The sequence below is a fragment of the Coccidioides immitis genome (assembly GCF_000149335.2).
Source record: "Coccidioides immitis RS genomic scaffold supercont3.5, whole genome shotgun sequence".
Lineage (NCBI taxonomy): Eukaryota > Fungi > Ascomycota > Eurotiomycetes > Onygenales > Onygenaceae > Coccidioides > Coccidioides immitis.
The window spans coordinates 298,994-320,070 of record NW_004504307.1 but is presented as its reverse complement, the minus strand read 5'-3'; the positions used below and the strand labels follow the sequence as shown (position 1 = coordinate 320,070).

The following is a 21,077-nucleotide window of genomic DNA, read 5'->3' as shown; positions in this document are numbered from 1 at the left end:
CTGAGGGTATATCAGAGTTGACAGGGGATATGACTGAAGAACAAGATGCGCAAGATGAATCAAGTAACAAAGGTATAAACATCCTCACAGATTCAAATATAGAGTTCAAAGTAGCCTATAATTCTCTAGCTGAGTCCAAACATAGGAGTATAGCTATTGATCCAGGTATTAACAAAGAACCATAAGGGTCCTTCTCCTGGGGCAGGAGCCCCTTTATATACATGATGGCTGTCATAGATTTCATAGGCAATCCTAAGATGCCTCATCTTAGGTATCATAGTCAGGCCTATAATCACTAAGATCTCCATCTGAGCCATCTGAGTCCTGGCTCAGATGCCTATAACCGGCTCAGAATAACTATTCTCTGCTGCAAGCCAATTAATGGAGGACTTGTATGCTTGTCATTTGCTAAGCTACCTAAAGGGGAATCTCAGCTAATCTATGTGGGTCACGTGAGCAAGGTGCTAGTTGGATTACCTAACACCCCCCCATGCAACAAGCTCCAGCAGTGAGCAAGAGTCACAAAGATTCAAAGCTTCCAAATCTCTCAAATCTGTAATGAAAATTAATTACAAAATTCAGATTTATTCCTTCTTTAGGCTTAGCTCTGTTTGCTGTAATATGGTATTTTTGCCAGCTTTACTGATAAACCTCCATATTTTCCTGTATTAACCCATCACCCCTATCATGCTCATGAATTGAGTGTAGGGATTCATTGCAAGAGCCTTTGTGAGCCTGTCAGCTTTATTTGCATTGCTTCCAATGTGCTTGATTGAGATTTTGTCCTTTTGCACCCAGTCTCTTAGCATATGGTGCTGAATCTCAATATGGTGTGCTCTTTGTGTTATAGCTTCAGCTTTGGCTAAGTCAATGGCTTTCTTGTTGTCAACACTTAATTTTAAGCTTCTTAGCTTTGCTGAGCCTTCACTAATTACCCCAGCATCTATCAACAGGTCATTGATCCAAACCAGTTCTCAAGCAGCTTTGCTAGCTGCCAAATACTCCACTTCAGTCATAAATTTCAAGACAGATGTCTGGTGCTGTGATCTCCACAAGATTGGAGCTCTGTTCATGGTAATAATATAGCTGCTGGTAGATTTGTACACAGAATCAGCTCCAGCCCAGTCAGAATCCAAACTGGCTGCCAGTTTCAAGCCTTCAGAATTCATATCCCTTTTGAAGACTATTCCTTTCAATTTTGTGCCCTTGAGGTAGTGTAAGATCTGCTTGAACACCACCCAGCTCTCCCTATTGGGCCTGCTGTTGAATCTTGCCAGATAATTGACTGCAAATGCAATATCCAGTCTCATACATGTAACTAGAAACTGTAGAGAGCCCAGGTCTTTCCTGTAATTCATAGGCATAGCCTGCTCATCAACTTCATCTTTGAGGGTCTGATCTAGCACAAATTCAATGCTTATTCCTTTCTTTATTGACATTTTGGAAGGTTTGCAGTCTTCCATTCCATATTCAGTTAGTAAATCCTCAATATACTGTTCCTGGTTCACAAAAAGGTCTCTATTTGGCTGCTTTTGAACCTGCATGCCTAGATAACAGCTCTGTTCCATAACCTTCTTGATCTTGAAGTGTTCCTGAAGCTTCTTGATGAGCCATTCTGTTTTGGCTTTGTTAGGTCCCATTATACAGCAGTCATCAACATGTAAAGTTAGGTAGATTTGCTTCCTCTTGTGGTAGAGTAGGCCCATGTTGTATGGAGAGATCTGGAATCTTAGAGATGTCAGATAGTCAGTAGCTGCTTGATACCAGAGCCTAGCAGCTTGCTTCAACCTGTAGAGTCCCTGGTGTAAGAGCTCTACTAGATTACCCTGCCTGTACTTGAATCCAGTGGGTAGTTGAATGTATACACATTCATCCTCTGGAAGAATGCCATTTAGGAAGGCTGTCATAAAGTTAAAGACTCTGACCTTCCAGTTCTTGGCTGTTGAGATAGCAAAGAAGGCTCTTATTGTAGGTCTACTGACAACTGCTGCATAGGTCTTCTTGTAGTGAACACCTTCTTGCTGTTCAAATCCACATACAATCCAACAGGCTTTGAATCATACTGTGCCATCTGTGTTGTTGAGCTTCCTATCAAATACTCATTTGCTAGAGAGAATCTGTATTTCAGGTTCCTTCTCAACTAGGATTCAGGTGCCTTTTTCTTGTAGTTTGGAGACTTTAACATCTACAGCCTTCTTCCAATAAAGCCACTCTTCAGAGCATTTGGCTTTAGTGATGGATTTTGGTATGTCTGTACACATGCTGAGCACTGGAAGCTCAGCTCCATTTACCTCTTCTTCTTCTGTCACATTCAAGAGAATTTCTTGCTCTTCACCCAGGTATGTGGGCTCTAAAGCCTCTAATTCACCATCCACAAGCTTCTTCATGATTTCTGGCTTCTCCTTTGCAAGGTAAGCTAGTAGCTTGTGTTGCCAGCTGTTCAATGGATCTATATAATCATACTTCTCTGGAAGTTCAATGTATTTGGCTTTGGTTAGTGAATTTGTAGGAATTTGATCCAATTTCTCATCAAATATAACATCTCACAAGATCATTATACTGTTTGTTTCTGGGTCCCAAAGTCTGTAGGTGTGCATGCCACAATATCCTACAAATTTGATCTTCTTGGACCTAGGTTGGAGCTTTAAGAATTCATTCAAAATCTTCACATAGGTGTCACATCCCCACCTATGAACCCATCTGCAATGGGGTTAGTGACTTGTCCAGGCTTCAAAAAGTGTCAATGGCTTCATGTTCTTGCATCTGTATAGAGGCACTGAGATAGGCAATAGATTTACTATTATAGAGACTGTGGCAAGAGCTTTGTCCCATAACTTATTGGGAAGTCCTGAGTCTATAAGTATGCTTCTTGTGTGCTTGCAAAAAAGTTGTATTTCTTGTTTGCTTGTTCTATCTTGTTGAGATGTATATGGGCACATAATCTCCTGTTGTATACTCTTGCTCCTGTAGAATTCAGCCAATTGTTGGCTTGTCAATTTGGGAGCTCCATCAGACAGTATAGTGCTAATCTTTCATTCAGTAGATGCTTCAATCATGTTGATCCAGTTCTTCAGAGTTTCTGGAGCTTCTACCCACTTCTTCAGGAGGTAGATCCACCTGTATCATGTGGCATTGTCTGTTATAAGTAGGAAATACTTCACTCCACCATAGCTTGGAGGATCAGAGTCTGTGAATAAGGTACAGCTGCCACCTGCAATATCAATAAAAATTTTAGCTCTAGGCTTTGTAGAGCATGTTCTAGGTTCAAATGAATTGTGAGCTTGCTTAGCTTTAGCACAGATTTCACAGAACCCTACCTTCTTTACTCCCTTTATTCACATTGTCATTCTCAGATCTCTAGCTAAAATAGCTATATCATGGGTGTTGAGATGCCCCCAGCATTTGTGCCAATTGGCCATCATATTCTCCTTGATTTCTGGTGTCTTTGCCAGGTGATTCAGTGCCAAAAGCACATCATCTTTATTCTCTAGAGTTGCTGTTACATAGCAGGGCTCTAGAAGTTTCATAGGTACTGAAAACACATATGCCAGTAAGTTGTGTATTCTAGATGTTTATAGGACTAGAATGTCATTCTTATTAAGTACAGCTTTAAAGCTCTGCATTTTATCTGCTGATTCTAGTAGAAAGACATGTTCTCCATCAACATAAAGCTGTTCCACTGTAAAGCTGTCTCATATAAGCTTTCCAAAGCTTATGAGGTTAACCTGGAGGTCAGGCATAATTCTAACCCCCCCAATACTCAATTCACCATTGTCAGTTTAGATACTGGCCATGCCAAATCCTCTGGTGACTGATTTTGAACCATTTGCCATAAGCAGTTGTGTTGCATGGCTCTTTGTGTCCATTTGAACTAGATCTGTACATGAGATCACATGGGATCCAGCTCCAGAGTCAAGAATCCATCTGTTTGTGGATTCACAGGCTTCTCTTGTAGAAAAGGCTGCTTCATAAATCAAATGAATCTTGTCTGTTGCAACTGTTGTTGCTTCCTTGCTTTTGCCTTTAGAGTCTTTCTTAGGCTCATTAGACTTTGTATTCTTGTTAGATCTGCAGAATTTAGCTAAGTGGCCAGGTTTGCCACAGGTATAGCAGTTCCAGTTTTGTAGTGAGCTCTTCTCTGGATTGGATTCAGAGTTTGCATTCTTATAAGATCTTTGGGGATCCAAGCTTGTTGTTGCATTTGTATTTGGCCTTGTAGATGCATCATCTTTCTTCTGGCCTTTCTTGAAGATTCAGTGAAGGATATCCTTCAATAGATCTTCCAAATCCTTCTCCAGTAGATTTGTTCCACTCTGGCATGCCATATCAAATCAGTTCTGTATGAACTCTCTTCATTGAGATGTAATATTCATCTTCAAAATATCATGTAGGGTGTGGTCTAGTTGCTTGAACCCTAATCTCTCAAATTTTCTACAGATTGCTAGAAATCTCTCTATATAATTTCTTTCTGAGCCAGCAGACTGTAGTGTCATTCTCACTAACTCTGTCAATAGGCTTTCCCACTGTATTTCAGGTCTCTCTTGGAAGGCTGTTCTTACAGTTTCCCAGAGTTTGTAAGCACTAAGACTATCCAATTCCTCAAAGTATTCTCTGGCTTGTGCAGATATCATACTGTTAATTAGGCTGTGTAGTCATTTATTCTGAACATTCTAGTATTGTGAAATCTTCAAGTTCTCTGGCCATGGTGAGATCTCTTGTCTTTCCAGAATAATCTTCTCAGTATCCACTTGACAAGCTATCTTTAGGATGGCTTTGCTCCATGCTAGGTAGTTGCTGGCCCTGGCCAAGGTCATAGACTTCTTTACCATTTTTGAGATCTTCATGAATTGGGTGATTGCTCTGCTGGTCCACATATTCATGTCTATAAGATTGCCAACATATTCTTCTAGTTCATTCTCAGAGTCTATCTCTCAGTTCTCTTCTTATTAAGCTTCTTGCTCTGGATTCTCCTGCACTGTTACAGACATATTTGCAGTGCTTTCTTGGCCTGACAAGAGACTTATTTACTGTGTCAGCTGTTGCACTGTCTTCTGTTGTTGCAGCATCATTCTGCACAATATTTGAAGTTCACTCTCCTCTCTAGGCTCCTGCTCATCATTTGGCTGGTCACCTCTGAGCCTACTTGATCACCTAAGCTTAGTTTGAGGTGTAGAGAGGTTTATTAAAGCCTTCTGGTCAGGGGTTCAGTGCTCCAGTTCATCCATACAGTTCACCATGGCTTTGGTGTTGTCAGGTGCTTGATTTGCTTGCTAGATGTGTTTAGCAGGCATTTCACTCACTCTCTGGTTGAGTGCCAGAAAGCTACAGGGTTCAACTCACTCTTCAGCTCAGTGCCAGAAAGCTACAGGAGTTTACACATATAGGAGGTGTCCACTTCAACATACATTCTTTTTAGTGCTTGTAAAACCTTATTATCCACAAGAATAACCATTCAGAGTGTTGATCATAAGCTTCAATATCCAATTAAGCTGTAAATCAATCTTATATGCTTGCTCTTCAGCACAAAGGGCTATAACCTGATGGAGAACTTGTATGCTTGTCATTTGCTAAGCTACCTAAAGAGGAATCTCAGCTAATCTATGTGGGTCACGTGAGCGAGGTGCTAGTTGGATTACCTAACACCAATAAACTGCCTCTCTGCAACTGTGCCGCACTCTTCATGAAACCATTTCTGGCGTACCACCTTATTGGGTCTGTAACACTGGTATTACAATTCTGCATTAATCTGCATAAAGCATTCTCTTTCTAGCACTCTCTAGCACTCTCTCAGTTTGACTTAGAAAGCAGGGACAGTATTATCTTTACTTTGTTCATCTACAGTGTAATCTTCTGATAAAATTAATCTGAGAATCAGCTTAGGAATACATCTGGTTTAACCCAGGAAGCTCTATTCTAGTTCTTTCTGCATGCTAGAGTTCAAATCTTTAAACTTATCTTCAAGCTGTATATAGAAGAATTCCACATCCAATTTCCATTTCTCATTCTTGCTGGCAGTGCTTTTGAAGGTCTCATTCTGGAACCAAATAATATAATCTGTCTTTGTTGTTTCTACTTCAATAATCTTGACTTCTTCAGTTGATGTATTCTTCTGTAGGATATCTGTAATCTGAGTTTTTACTTCTTCTGCTGGGAGGTATCTTGTGAGGGATTCTTCATTGTCTATAGTCTCAGAAGTTGGTGCTGCACTGATGCAGATGCACAGAGGGGGGTTGTTCCACTTGTCTTTTGTTGTTGTAGGTTCTGCAGTGGCTGGTAGAGGAATTGGGGGCTGGCTGTTTGTTCTGTTGGCAGAGGCAATTAATGCCCATGTTTGCTGGTCTGGTTTATGTAGCTGGGTTTTCAGGGTAGCTATTTCATCTTTAAGGCTTGCATTTTGCCTGATTAGCTCTTTCTAGTCTGCTTTTAGCTCTTCACAGCATGTTTTGAGAGCTTCCACTATCTGGCCTTGTTGTGCAATTGTTTCTTTCAGTTCAGTTACCAGCCATGTAATTTCATCAAGTTTGCTTGGGTGTTCATCATTATTGCCTGTGAATTTGATATCTGGGGTTCCATTTAGCCAGATGGCTGTGACAGAGTTGGTTTTCTTTCACTTGTGAGTTGATTTTTGTGTTTTTGGTTGGGTTGTGATTGTTGAATTAAGGTTAATCCATGTTGCATCTTCAGTTTGTGGCTCAACACTTGGTTTGTTTGCCACACTTCTCAACATTAACCAAGTCACCACTGCCAGCAGGACCTGATCTATCTCTCTTTCAATATTTTCTGGCATCCTTCAATTGGTGGAATGGAAATCTCAAAGGTTTGGACCTGAAGGATGCCAAGAAAATGGTGTAACATCTTATTTCTTGTGCATGATTCAATACTGGTTTGCAACCTTTTGCTGCTGCAATCCTGGGAGCAACACCTCTTTTCTGGGAAGTGTCTCTAATTCTGGATATTCTCCAGGATCCAGGAAGACTCCCCAGTGGAGAGATGCTTCCAGAGAGAGATGTGCTCTCTATCTTTCCCAGAATGAGGCTAAGCAATACAGAGGAATACTAGAAAGAGATTGCTAGAGGAGAATACTAGAGTGAGATTGCTAGGGTGAGATTGCTAGGGCAAGATTGCTAGGGAGAGATTGCTAGGGAGAGATTGCTAGAGAGAGATTGCTAGAAAGAGATTGCTAGAGAGAGATTGCTAGAGAGAGATTACTAGGGAGAGATTGCTAGGGAGATATTACTAGAGAGAGATTGCTAGAAAGAGATTGCTAGAAAGAGATTGCTAGAGCAAGATTACTAGAGAGAGATTGCTAGGGAGAGATTGCTAGGGAGAGATTGCTAGACAGAGATTACTAGAGAGAGATTACTAGAAAAAGATTGCTAGAAAGAGAATACTAGAGAGATATTGCTAGAACAACATTGCTAGAGCAAGATTGCTAGAGAGAGATTGCTAGAGAGAGATTACTAGAAAGAGATTGCTAGAGTGAGAATACTAGAGAGAGAATGCTAGAAAGAGATTACTAGAAAGAGATTGCTAGGGCAAGAATACTAGAGAGAGATTACTAGGAAGAGATTGCTAGAGCGAGAATACTAGAAAGAGATTGCTAGAAAGAGATTACTAGAGAGAGAATGCTAGGAAGAGAATACTAGAAAGATATTGCTAGAGCAACATTGCTAGAGAGAGATTACTAGAGTGAGATTGCTAGAGTGAGATTGCTAGAGTGAGATTGCTAGGGAGATATTGCTAGGACAAGATTACTAGGAAGAGATTGCTAGAGAGAGAGGCCAAAAGAGTGCTGTGATGCAATGGAAAAAGAGGTCTGAAATGGACCTCCTTTCCCAACCAATCAGCTTATTGTGCCAAGGCTCTAGTGCCCAGGCTCTCCATAAGAACCACAAAGGCAATAATGGGCTTGGCACTGGTTTTCCAACTCCATCTGGAGATCAAGCCCTCCCTCACCAGGCTGGTTTTGTCAAGAGAGCATGCATCATTCTTCATCAGCAACTGGTTAAAAGATATTCTTGCCATACTCCTTGGGCTTCCATAGCTTCTTACACTGCCTACACTAGTGGCAACTCTGAGTGGGCAGGTTATCCCATGGCAGGCCACTCCTTTTTGCTGCCTGTTGGCTGAGAATCCACTTATTGCTGTTATCAAGCATCACTTGAAGAGGTTCTTGACTTCTCTAGCCCTTTCCTTTCAGCAATCAAACAGGTGCAGGCACAGGCAGTCATAAGCACTTTTCTCAATCACTGTAAGCCATGGCAGAGCAGCAAGCCATACAAGAAGATCTTTCTTGTTCACCTGATATATGAGCAATACTGCTCAGTTGATCTGTTTCTCCAGCAGTTTTTTACCTATTTTGATGCCTTCTATTGTTCTAGTGGTAATACTGCTATACAACTATTCTTTGAGTGAGGACTAGCCAGATGTGCTGGATTAAGCTCCCAGTCTCCAGCAGCCCAGAAGCAGGAGGAACTTCTTTGCAGAATACTTGTTCAACAACTTCTCCCTCTCAAGTATGTGGACTCTGACTATTCTTTGTATCATTGGGGTGTGCTGCTATCTTAGTTCCCATGCTTATCTGTTGTCTCTAGTGAAAGCAGCAGGGTGTAAGACACCCCAGGCATCTGTGGCAAGCTCATCAGCCCCTGTCATTGACAATGTCATCAGGACACCTGCACGCTTGTCAGTGTTGCAGCACAACTGTCTCATACAAGACCATCACTGGTGTGTGGTTCCACACTGATTCAACCTGACAAAAGCCATAGAGTGAGGGGATCATGATTCTGAGCTAAAGAATAATGATGATCACCCATTGGCTCAAATATTAATAGTCCAAGCAATGCTACAGTATCAACCTTGCAGCTGATCTGCATATATGCTTCCTGAAGCACTGCAGGGCCATACATTCATCACATCACCCAGACATGAAAAAGGTATGAGTTCAGAATAATGGCTCAGCTGTGCTCAGAAGAATTGTTGGGTTGGAGTTAGGGAGGTGGTTGGATGGTGTGGCTGCTTAATTGTTAGACTAGGAAGTAACCCAGCCTAAGAGTGATGCTTTTGGGCAGGCAGGGGGTCAATTGCAGCCAGAGAGACTTGGTCTATCTCACATATTTGTTTCTGTATTGCAGTCCATTTCTGTGTTGCACTCCAATTTCTGTGTTGCAACCTCTCTTTGAGACATTTTTCCTTCCCACTGAAAAACATTGCATCCATGTTTCTGGTGTGCATTCCAATCTGGCTTGCAACCTTTTCATCCCCAGGGAACACCTTGTCCCAGGACCGTTGCCAGTTCTCTGACCGGCATGAATAGTGCCGCCCCCAATACCCTGATTGCCACCCGAAAAAATAACACCCATTGATCACGAAGTTCTCTGTCATGGGCTGGATATTGCAGCCCACCAAAAAGCTACCAGCTCCTCGTCCCCAGGCAGCTCCTCGTCCCCAGGCAGCTTGTCATCCCCAGGCAGCTTGTTGTCCCCAGGCAGCTTGTCATCCCCAGGCAGCTTGTCATCCCCAGAGAGCTTGTCCTCCTCAGGCAGCTCCTCGTCCCCAGGCAGCTCCTTGTCCCCAGACAGCTCATCATCCCCAGGCAGCTTGTCCTCCTCGGGCAGCTTGTTGTCCCCAGGGAGCTCCTCATCCCCAGGCAGCTTGTTCTCCTCAGGCAGCTTGTTGTCCCCAGGGAGCTCCTCGTCCCCAGGCAGCTTGTCATCCCCAGGCAGCTCGTCCTCCTCGGGCAGCTTGTCATCCCCAGGGAGCTCCTCATCCCCAGGCAGCTCGTCCTCCTCGGGCAGCTTGTTGTCCCCAGGGAGCTCCTCGTCCCCAGGCAGCTCGTCATCCCCAGGCAGCTTGTCCTCCTTGGGCAGCTTGTTGTCCCCAGGGAGCTCCTCGTCCCCAGGCAGCTCCTTGTCCCCAGGCAGCTTGTCATCCCCAGGCAGCTCGTCCTCCTCGGGCAGCTTGTCATCCCCAGGGAGCTCCTCATCCCCAGGCAGCTCGTCCTCCTCGGGCAGCTCGTTGTCCCCAGGCAGCTCGCCCTCCTCAGGCAGCTTGTCGTCCCCAGGGCTCGTCCTCCTCAGGCAGCTTGTCATCCCCCCCAGTCCCCACCCAGGCAGCTCCTTATTAGGGATCTCCTCGTTTGAGATTCCGGCACACCAGGGAATCGAAGGCAACGAACTGGCTGATAAACTTGCGAAGGAGGCAACAGGTAGGCAGCTACCAGGCAGAAGAGGACAGATCTTCAAAAGAAAGGTGCAGGTGAATTCACGGGATGGATCAGGATTGATTTCATCATGGGAAAAAGTGTGATGGCGCTGGCCCTACTATCAATTGGACTAAGTTGTCCCGAGTTACATGACTACATGACACGCTGGTATATATCTTGTTTACCCTTCTTGTGAATGGCCTTAAGTGTCTTTCTTTGACTGCCACTCCCAGGCCATATGGTATCTTCATTGATCTCATCAGGAACTCCGATCTCTCTGCGAATCAACGTGGCCAAAACTCTCCAGCTGAAGCAAGAGCTTTGCTTGCGTGTCAGCCTCTCAGTCAGCCTGGAGGTCATAATAAGCTAGACTATAAAGAGACTAGCGTACAAAGAAGATGAGGGCGCAGTTGAAAGAGCTTGGCGCCATGTTTTTCCATAGAATGGAGGTTGCTGAGGTAATTTTCGTATTCTGGAACTGACCATGGGGGAGTGGACTTTGAAGGTCGGATTGGAGACCAGAGAGAAGAGAGTGCTGATGTCACTTTTGATGAGCCAAAAAATTAAGCCTGCTGAGTTTCCTTCATGCAGCTCATTCTCTTGTGAATTAGTGGAAACTGGCTTCTGTCATCAGGCAACCATCCTTTATTTTGTTATGGTGAACCTTTTGCGCAGCTTTAGTTTGTGGTTCCACGCTCTGCTCTCCTGTCACTTGGCATCAACCAAGTCACCACAGCCAGCAGGACCTGATCTATCTTGCCTTCAGGCATTTTGGAAGTCCCCTGCTTTTGTTCCATAGTGCTTGCAACAGTGCTCATGGTTGGACCTCGAAGGTTTGAACCTTCAGGTTGGACCGGCCTATAGTTTTCCCGACTCACCTGACTATTATGGATGAGGATATGCGCAGCCCGCCTCCGCGAGTATCTCCGCCTTATGAATATTGACCAAAGTTTGTAAAAATCTGAACAGCCCCTGACAGGCTGAGGCAATGAAGTTACTCAATCCATGTCAAAGTGTTCTCAAGGCAGGACTTTGCATCCAGGCGCTGTTGCGTACGTGGCGTGCTTCAACCCCGCCTTCCCTGCTCTTAGCCTGCTTGCCATACCTTCTTCGCCTTGGGGGATATCTCTCAAGTCATAGAAAGGAAAATACTCCATAGAGTGTTGAGAGCACCCCTTCCTTACCTTTTCCAAGACTGGTTTATTTGACACTACTTAGAGCCAGTCCTCTTAATGTCTTAACAATGACTTTGCTTCTGATGCTAGTGAATGAGTTGCTTCTACAGATATTCAAAGAACTTGATGATATAGATGATATCCTGCATCTTGGACAAACATGCAAGCACCTATACAATTTACTGAAGTTTAGTCACAATCAGGTAGAGGTGTTCAAGGCTGTGATTGTATGTGTTTGCTCCCTCTCCACTACAGCTGCTGCTGACCATCATTCTCTTAGCTCCATGCTGAACATCACAAGTACAACCTCCACCTATGCTATCTGATAGAGGTGAACCAGCAGTACACATCCAGTTACTCTACCCATTAGAAATCACCACCTGCATCAAGCCAACCACAAAGCTCTGTTTTCTGGAGGTTGTATGCAGCCTCAGAGGACACCCTGTCTGATGACTTTACATGGTGCATTGTCTGCCATTGGCAGGGTCTGCAACTTCTCAAGGATCTCTACCTAAACCAGTCAATCCACTCTGTATTCTGCTGTTTGATCTTCCCTTATGATGATGAACACATCAGCAACAAAAACACACAGTATAATATATGTAATACACTAGCAGCAGAGAAGCCTCTGGCAAAGCTATCAATCAAGACATTCCAACAGTCCAGGACTCTATTCAACTTCAGGCAAACACAGCAATTCTATCAGGTTTTGACAGCTCATTGGTTTGCTGTTGAGGCCTTGTGTTTAGCTCAAGTATCAGCATACCCCACAGTGTCAGAGCAACTTAAGGTTTTTGCTCAGATAGCAGTTATTTGGCAGGAGGGTCACAGCAGGACACTCTCAGAATTCTTGAATATGGTGGAAATATGCAACTTTGTGTGGGGATTCCTGGGTCAAAAGATATTTAGCGACATTCAAGACTGCCCATCATGAATTCAAGAAGAAGAAGATATGGGTTTCTTTCCAGATGATGAGGAGTCTGAAAACAGAAAGTGGAATTATTTTGTCAAGTATACTCTTCAGTACTTGAGGCCTCCAAATATCATTGAGCTGCTTCTGCTATCTGTGTGAAATCAGTCCTGGCCTTCAAGCAAGCTGACATATCTGTGTCAGCTGGGGATTTTTGATACTTGAGCCAGCACTGCTCTAGTACAAGACCAGAGATCATCTCCTGACCCATGGTTCTCACTTGGGCTTGTTGAAAACAGTGCACTGCAATGGTTCAAGGAAATTTGCAGAGATTCTGATTCTAGTCTTGTTAATGCATGGAGGGAGTACCAGGAAAAATCATGGGCAAGCAATGCTTAAGAGAAAGTACTTAGCTGGAAAGAGTCAGATGAGTGGATTGTTAAACATATTGTGACAACAAACTCTTTGAACATGGTGCATAGTTAACTAGAGGATGAGGTTGTTGTGGCATAAGCTTTATTCTCTACCATTCACACACTTTGAATGACAAGGTAGTAATGTGCTGTCACTTAGTTATGCAGTTGGAGTTGTGCCTCTCTAACAAGGAGCTGAATATGAAGAGTCTTGACAGAAGTCATTCCAGAATGATGCCAAATCTAGCACTATTTAAAGTTTGAGTTTATCAGTAATATGATAAATATGATGAACCACTAACTACCTTCTGGATGTAGACTGTCATGAGCAGGAACACCAAATATAGGAGCAGGAAAACCAAATATAGGACACTCCATGAGTCTCTTAGCCCCCATCTTCATTCAGAACTGATGCTTCAGTGAGTTTCCCAGGATGTTCTCCAGAAACTGCTTCATGAAAAGAGCTTATGAGAGTTCTGCTCAGCAACTGTTTCAGTAAGACACAGCTCAACAGAATAATTATCAGCTTTCTTATAATCTTGATTGGCACCTGCTTTAACATATTTCACCACTGCCTCTTCAGCAGGTTCAGTGTGTTCTGCTGGTATCTCTTCAGCAGATTTAGTGTATTCTACCAGCATCTCTTTGGCAGATTCAGTGTATTCTACCAGTGCCTCATCAGCAGCTTCAGCATATTCCACCAGTTCTTTGTCTCTCTCTGCTTCAAGACATTCATTCAGTCCATGATAGCTGTATTGCCCGGCCTGACCATCTTTCATACAGGCACTCAAAAGCTTGTTGTTATATATATCCACCACAATCTTCATCAGAGTTCCACTCAGCAGCTCTTGAGCTTGTTCCAAGAATTGTTCCCATGTGAACACACTTCCATCAGCATCAAATGCTTCACCAAGTTTTGCTTTGAGATGACTGTAGAGCCATGCATTATCTTTTGACAGCTTCTCATACACCTCCCTTCAGATATCTAAGACATTGAAAGCTGATATCAATTTTCCAAATTTTGTAATATTCACTTTTGCATGTAGCACCAAGGAATGTAATTCATATGAGACTGCCATCTGATAAACAAGAACAGCCCTTCTGTATTCCAGTGACACTTTTTCAGAGTTTCATACATTCAGTCACCTCAGCATCTGGTATTTACTGATATAGAGAAAATGTACCAGTGTGTGCGCAATGTTCTTATCCAAGTCAGGTAGTTAAATGGTATGGTCTGTGTCTGGGTCTGGGCTGTAGAGATATGCACGCAGATAATATTTTGCAGCTTGGGACAACAGATCTGGGAACCTCACCAGATAAATATGTGGCACAGCATACTGGGCTGCCTCAGCCCCAGCAAGGAGGTAGTAGCTGCATCCTGTATATGGTTTATTTCTCAGTTAGACTGTAACTGTTGTGACTAGACAATAAAGAACCTACAAAAACTCAGGCCAGGTATCCTTCTCACTTTCAAGTTCAAAAGCTGTGTTATTTTGGGTGTCGATGCAGGGTAGTATTTCACTAGGCATAGCTTGCTTTGCTTTCTTATTCTTGCGTCCCATTGTGAAGTACTCCATCCAGAGTTAAGCGTGCACTGGTATTCAGAAACTTGAACAGAGCAGCAAAAGGGTTTATATCATTAAAGAGGGCTAGAATAATGGAGGCGGCCAGCCTTGTTGCATGGCGGACTGCAAATGGTCAGCTGCATATTCAGTTCAAATATCAATCAACCAAAGAGCATTGGTTAATTGTGCATATTTCAGAACTGCTGCTGATTCTCCTGCAAGTGCCCAAATTAGATATCACTGGAGCCTGACTACCCCACATCTGACTCAGACCCAGATGTATCAGAAGTTAGAATAATGATCTTCATTGAATTCTGTCCAGCGAATCCGCTTTAATTTATGACACTTATGACTCTTTGGTAGGATTCAGGCACCCCCCAATAAGCAGATGGCCACAAAAGGTTTTGACTTCTCTAGCCCTTCCCTTTCTGTGACCAAACAGGTATATCATAAGCACTCTTCTTAGCTACTGTAAGCCATTTCAGAGCAGCAAGTCATACAAAAGGGTCACTCTTGTCCACCTGACATATGAGTAATGCCACTCAGTTGATCTATTTCTCCAGCAGATTTTACCTATTTTGATATCTTTTATTGTTTTAGTGGTAAGACTGCTACACAACCATCTTTTGAGCAAGAACTAGTCAGATGTGCTGGATTCAGTTCCCAGTCACTGGCAGCTCAGATGCAGGAGGCAGAGAGTGTGCAGTCCATTTCTGTATTGCACTCCAATTTCTGTGTTGCAACCTACTTTTGAGGCACTTTTCCTTCCCACTGACTCCACTGTCTTTAGACCACTGTAGCTGCTAGTTGACAGACTTTAGGCCCCAGTGGTCAGGGGTTCTTGATTCATTCAGAGCCACAGACATCAGACTGATGACCTCTACTGCCTTTAGGCTGCTGTGGCTACTGGCTGAAAGGTTTTAGGCCCAAGCAGTCCATGGACCACAGTCCATAGACCAGCTGGGCTCAATGGCCACAGTCTTCAGCACAATGGCATGGGCTTATGTGCATCAGTCCCCAGCTCTTTGCCAGTCATCTTCAGATTTCAGACTGATGACCTCTGCTGCCTTTAGGCCTGTGGCCACTGGTTGAAAGATTTTACACTGTGATGATTGTATGTGTGGATCAGTGTGACAATAAATCTCTAGAAGAAATATACATGGAAAAGAGTACACAAGGTAAAAGGTCTGTATTCTGGCAACTATATACAACTTGTAAACAAGATTGCCACTGGCTTCCAGCAAGAGGTTTGCACAGTGACAGCCTTTTATGTGTGCTTGCAAGCACATGATTTAGTGTCTTGTAAGGACACATGCAACTTCCAGCAGCTCACAAGCTGAGATCTCTGGTCTTTACAGATGCTGTTTGTTCATGTAAGAGGTTTACAGCAAATTCTTACTGGTTTCCCCTTCTTGTAAGCCTTGGTCTCTTAAGATTGCTGTCTCATTAAAAATCTTCATGAGTAGAAAAACAAAAAACCTCTTGGGAAAAATAAAAATTTCCTCATAAGGAAAAGAGTACAGCCTCACTAGAGATGTGATATCAACACAACTCTAATAACACAACAGAACCCAATAATACAATAATATGTAGAGAGTCTCTATTGTTCTTGCTAGCCCTGTGTCACTATTAGATAATAAACACTAGCTTAAGAGAGAGCTTTCTCTTGCTTTCTCTTTCTCTTCTTTTCTTCTCTTTCTTCTCTAGCCTATATCACTATTATTAAGGTAAGTGAACCCTTCAAGCACTGCTTCATGTGGAAGATAGGCTCACAGGAGGTCTCTGATGTTCTGGAAGAAAAATAGCTTCACTTTAATGTTCCACACAATTGGCTGAAAGACCACAAGCTGGTGAGTTCACCCCTGGTTGTGTCTTTGCTTCACATGGCCATTAGATTTTGTCTTTATGTGGGGTTTGGTTTGCAGAGAGACTGATGCTTGCTAGCAGTTGCTGCCAGTATGCAGTCTTCTTCCCCCTTCTCTTGTAACTTGTCTCCACTTTTCTCCTTTGAGAGGACCCCCATCTCTTCTTTTGTGGATGAGATTGGGCCTTCAGTAAGTAGTTATAAGAAGTTTAGAAAGTGTTTACAACTGATAGTTCTAGAGTATTGTTGTTCTCTCTTCTCTCTCTCTATCAGTTGTTACTATCCTCTCTGCATCAGCTCAAGCTGTAAGTGCTTCTTGTGAGCTGACATTAATTCATGTACTGATGGAGTTAGAATTCTGCTGCTCTGCCTCCCTCTCTCACAGTTGTTGCTCCAGCTCCAGCCAGAAATGTGAGTATTCTCTATTATATTTCAGTTTACAGCTAATCTTCTTTAGATTGTTGTTGTTGTTCTCTCTGCACCAGCAGGGTTTGTGGGTGCTATAGTTCTACAGAGTGCTTGAGACCATCCAGCACTCCTCTCACAAGATCAATAATAATGGTTCCAGATCACCTTCACCCAAATGCCACCAGCTGCTACTTTTACTGATGTATCACAGGCTAATCCAGTAGTTCTTCCAGGCCTCCCCCCCCACACAGGGGTACAAGCTTTGTCTGTCTGTAAAAGAGCATGATATCACAAGTTTATTCAAAGGCCTGTGCTTATTGCTGGTTTGAATAATTTAAACCAGTTGACTGTACATGCTCAGCTTTGTAAGAGAATTCTTATAACTCAGGCTGGAGCTCAGCCATTATCTGAACAGAAGTGCTCTGTCTGCAAGAGAGCTCAGCAAGACTATAATAATATAGTCTTCACAAAGTGCATCTCTGCAGGCTTGGGTCAAAAATGTAACAACTGTCTATACTATAGGCACCTTGCTTGCTCTTTCCAGCAGTGAGATTATAGGTAGTTGTTACAGGTTTTTGCAGAAGAAGCTGAAGGCTCTAATTACATAGTCTTAGTTTAGTTTTTTCTTCTTTTGTTTTGAAATCAATTGAATTCAGTTTAGTTTGACTATATCTTTTCTCTCTCTAACTCATTTTCTAGTTCTACTATCTCCATTCATCTCTTTCATGAACCAGGCTTGTCTGGGTTCCTACTATGAAATTGTTGGAGTAGCTTTCTCAGTGGACAGACATTGCTTGTGGGAACTCATGTCTTGTTCTTCTCATCATCATATTCTTTCCAATGTACTCTGTACTACAGCTCACAACCCTCTCTCTTCAAGTTAATTATCTTGTGGACCCAGTACTTCTTTTCATTCTTGTCTGCCTTGCAAATTTTGTGATGAGGTGAGCTATTGATTCCTTTGCAGGTCTTGTCTTTGTGGAGCAGGAATACATGGAAGATATTATGAGTTTGCAGACCTGGAGGCAGTTCCAGTCTGTAGACTCACAAGCCTATCTTCTCCACAATTCTACAAGGCCCATGCCTCAACAAATCCAGTTTTTTGTTAGGCTGTGTGGTCTTGATATTGTGAAAGTTGAGCCACACCTTGTCTTCCACCTGGAAGGCCTTCACAGTGTGCTTCTGGTTGTAGTACTTCTTCTGGTAGGCTTGTGCCTTTTTGAGTGATTTCTTGACCTCTTTACAGAGCAATCTTATTGCCTCCATCTGATCTCTTGAATCCTTGCACACATAGCTATACTCATCAGGGTCCAAGAATTCTGTTCGCGGATTCAACTCATATGTCAGCTGGAAAGGTGATTTCTGTGTGGAAGCCTGTTATGAGTTATTGTACATGAACTCAGCTATTGGCAACCACATTACCCAGTCATCTTGATTATAATTGACATAGCTTCACAGGTACTGCTCCAGCACACTATTCAGTCTCTCAGTCTGACCATCAGTTTGTAGGTGAAATGCTGTGCTCATTGCTCTTGCAATCTTCAAGATGTGAGTTAAATCACCCCAAAATTCACTCATGAACAGGGATCCTCAATCTGTTACTATGCTTGCAGATAATCCATGCAATCTCACTATTTCACAAATAAAGAGATGGGCCAATTCCTCTGATGTCAGCTTCTTTGTTGTAGAAATAAAGTGAGCCATCTTTGTGAACCAGTCCACTATAACCAGGATACAGTCAAACTGCATCTTCTTAAAATTCAGGCTTGCAGGAAGATCTGTAATAACATTCATGCTAATGGATTTCCAAGAGTAATTTGAGATTGATAAGAGTGATAATTCTTCTTGAAGCTTTCTGCAAACTTTTCTTGAGCTCTGGCAAACTCCACAGACTTTGCAACACTCCTTCACCAGTTCTCTCATTCTTGATTAAAAGTATTTGCAAGCTATAAGCTCATACATTCTTGCTGTAGCAAAATACTCTATAAGAGATAGGTTGTGATAATATCTAATCAGCTCTATTCACAGAGCCTCATTCTGAGAGATGTATATACAACTATTTCTATAGAGGATACTCTTCTTCTCTTTCCACATCATGAATTTTTTTGTGCCCATCTTAATGTCTTTGCAGATCTCAGCTGCATAGTCATCACTTTACAGTAGATTTGGCAGTGATGTCAACAGGTTGGAGCTGCTCTTTTCATAAGAATTCTTCTTACAGATCAGGTCTTTGATCTTCTGGATCTGTATTGCAATCTTCTTTACTTTGCATGTGCCTTCCAAGACAACCTTTGCAAGTAGTTTCTTGATCTTAATCTGAAGCTTTACAGAGATGAGTTGCACATTCTCATCTTCTCCCTTCCCTCTCTGGTTAGAAGAAACTTGGGCTGTCAGTTTCAACTTTTCTGTAGTCTCTTGCTTTTTCATGAGCATTACCCTTAGTTAGTTTGCAGTCTTGTAACCCTTCTTATTATCTAGACCAGTCTTCTTAGTATAGTCAGATCTTTACAAGGGTTCATCTGCCAGATTCTTAGTTTCTTTCACATGGTCAACTATGAACCAAAAGGCTGTCAGACTTTGCACCCAGTGGACCTGTCTTTGCAAGAGGTCTTGAGCAGTCTGGAAGTAGCACAAGCTATCATGATCTGTAAGAACTTAAACTGGTGTTCACAAGTCTTCCAACCAGCAGCACCAATATCTAAATGACTCCACAATTGTGAGCAGTTTCTGATCATAAATGTTATAGTTCATCTCTGCAGGTTGCATCTTCTGTGAATAAAACCCAACTGGAACCCAGATGCCATCCTTCACCAGCTGTAATAGAATATCACATACCACAAAGCCAGATGCATCTGTTTCCAATCTGGTCTTCTGTTGTATATCAAAATAGTGAAGCATAACAGCTTCCACAAATACTCTTTTCAGACTTATGAAGACTTTGTGATCTTCCTCAGTCATGAAAGTGTTGACTTCTCTTCTCATCTCTCTTCACACACATCTGCTTAGCTTTGCTTCTTCTCCCTTTAAAAGAGCAGTCAGGCCATGAACTATCTTAGAGAATCTTGGGATGAAGCACCTGTAAAAGTTCACAAATTCTAAAAAGATCTGGACCTCTTTCTTACTGGTTGGCTCTGGCTAGTCAAGAATAGTGTCCATGCAGCTCTTCTCCATAAGAACACCCTCTGGTGTTATGACATACCCAAGGTAGTCAATCTCACAAGCATTGAACTTACACTTTGCCAGCTTGCAATAAAGGCCTGCATTCTTGAGTGCCTTAAGTACCAATTTCACATGCTCCTCATGGTCCTCCTCACAAGCCAAGTACACAATCACATTATCAAGATAGGCCACTGTGAACACATCCAGATATTTGCTAAGTGCCTTCACAATATATGATTGGAAAGCTGCTGGTGCATTCACAAGTTCAAAGAGCACTATCAAGTACTCAAATAGCTCCTGTGAAGTTCAAAATACAGTCTTTCACTCATCTTCTTTGTGAATTCTCAGTCTATAGTAGATGTTCTTGACATTCAACTAAGTAAATATTGCAGCTTCTGCAAGCTTATACAATACATCTTCAATCAGTAATAGAGAATATTTATTCTTGACTGTTTTTGAATTCAGGTTGTGATAGTCTACACACATTCTTAGTCCACCATTCTTCTTGAACATGAACAAGATGGATGCTTCTGCAGATGACTTGAAAGACCAGATGAACTCATGAGTTAGAGTACTGCTCAGATATTTGTGAAGAGCCTCTTGCTCAGCTTGCAAAAGTCTGTATGTTCTTCCAAATCCTGACTGCTTTCCTGATTCAAGATCTATGGCCAAATAATCTTCATGATGTGGTGGCAGCTTTCAAGCTCTCTTGTTACTAAACACTTCTGTGAGTTTGCAGTAGGCTTTCAGTATCTGAAGATCTAGATCTGCTGTCATCATCTGTTCTGATTTACAGAGAATCATCATATAGATGAGCTTCCCTTCTTCTACAAGCTCTGAGAGATTAACTGATTTAATCTTCACAAGCAGGTCACAACACATAGTTTGGAACTCTAGTCTTAGTTTCTTGAAACACATCTTGAGATTGTGTTGCTGCAGCCAGCTCAAACCTACTAGCATCTCATCTCTTATATTTGTGATCATCACTTGTTCATGAAACAACTGCCAGTTTCCCTGAGAGTCACAGACTTTAAAGAATATATTCACAATCTCTTCTGCAAGAGTGACATTCTTATAATTCATAGCAGTTTCAATCTCTATAGACATCTTGTGCACCTCTAGATCTAGCTTTGCAGCCAATTACAAACTGATTACTAGAGATTGACAGCCCAAATCTATTAGTGCTGACCAGGTAATACTTCTGTCAGTTGGGCTTCATGCATCTAGAACAATAGGGGGGAGAGCAAGAAGACTGTTCTTGAACAACTTCATTATATTAATTCTATCTACTCATGGCCCCCCAACTTTCTATTCACTACTCTTCTTCTTTTTGGGACAGTCTTTTGTAAGATGGCTCTTTTGACCACACTCAAAGCATC

At 42.4% G+C, this 21,077-nt stretch overlaps 5 protein-coding genes across 5 annotated transcripts; 2 read left to right on the top strand and 3 right to left on the bottom strand.

Moving 5' to 3' along the window:
* Nucleotides 1-5,908: 5,908 nt before the first annotated feature.
* CIMG_13523 (uncharacterized protein) lies at nt 5,909-6,440 on the bottom strand (the record flags this gene model as incomplete). The annotated part of the gene is made up of 2 exons (XM_001238925.2): nt 5,909-6,398; nt 6,436-6,440. 2 exons carry the CDS (start codon nt 6,438-6,440, stop codon nt 5,909-5,911), a joined length of 495 nt encoding a protein of 164 aa, XP_001238926.2.
* A 1,381-nt stretch (nt 6,441-7,821) lies between these two features.
* Nucleotides 7,822-8,130, top strand: CIMG_13522 (uncharacterized protein; the record flags this gene model as incomplete). The annotated part of the gene is made up of 1 exon (XM_001238924.1): nt 7,822-8,130. One exon carries the CDS (start codon nt 7,822-7,824, stop codon nt 8,128-8,130), a length of 309 nt encoding a protein of 102 aa, XP_001238925.1.
* Nucleotides 8,131-9,380: 1,250 nt separating this feature from the next.
* CIMG_13521 (variable surface lipoprotein) lies at nt 9,381-10,634 on the bottom strand (the record flags this gene model as incomplete). The annotated part of the gene is made up of 3 exons (XM_001238923.2): nt 9,381-10,319; nt 10,367-10,570; nt 10,596-10,634. The coding sequence occupies 3 exons, from the start codon at nt 10,632-10,634 to the stop codon at nt 9,381-9,383; spliced, it is 1,182 nt and encodes a 393-aa protein (XP_001238924.2).
* An 813-nt stretch (nt 10,635-11,447) lies between these two features.
* On the top strand, nt 11,448-12,313 carry CIMG_13520 (uncharacterized protein; the record flags this gene model as incomplete). Its single annotated transcript, XM_004444581.1, has 3 exons — nt 11,448-11,606; nt 11,660-11,710; nt 11,750-12,313. 3 exons carry the CDS (start codon nt 11,448-11,450, stop codon nt 12,311-12,313), a joined length of 774 nt encoding a protein of 257 aa, XP_004444638.1.
* An 841-nt stretch (nt 12,314-13,154) lies between these two features.
* On the bottom strand, nt 13,155-14,264 carry CIMG_13519 (uncharacterized protein; the record flags this gene model as incomplete). The annotated part of the gene is made up of 4 exons (XM_001238922.2): nt 13,155-13,632; nt 13,737-13,819; nt 14,016-14,073; nt 14,143-14,264. The coding sequence occupies 4 exons, from the start codon at nt 14,262-14,264 to the stop codon at nt 13,155-13,157; spliced, it is 741 nt and encodes a 246-aa protein (XP_001238923.2).
* Nucleotides 14,265-21,077: the final 6,813 nt, after the last annotated feature.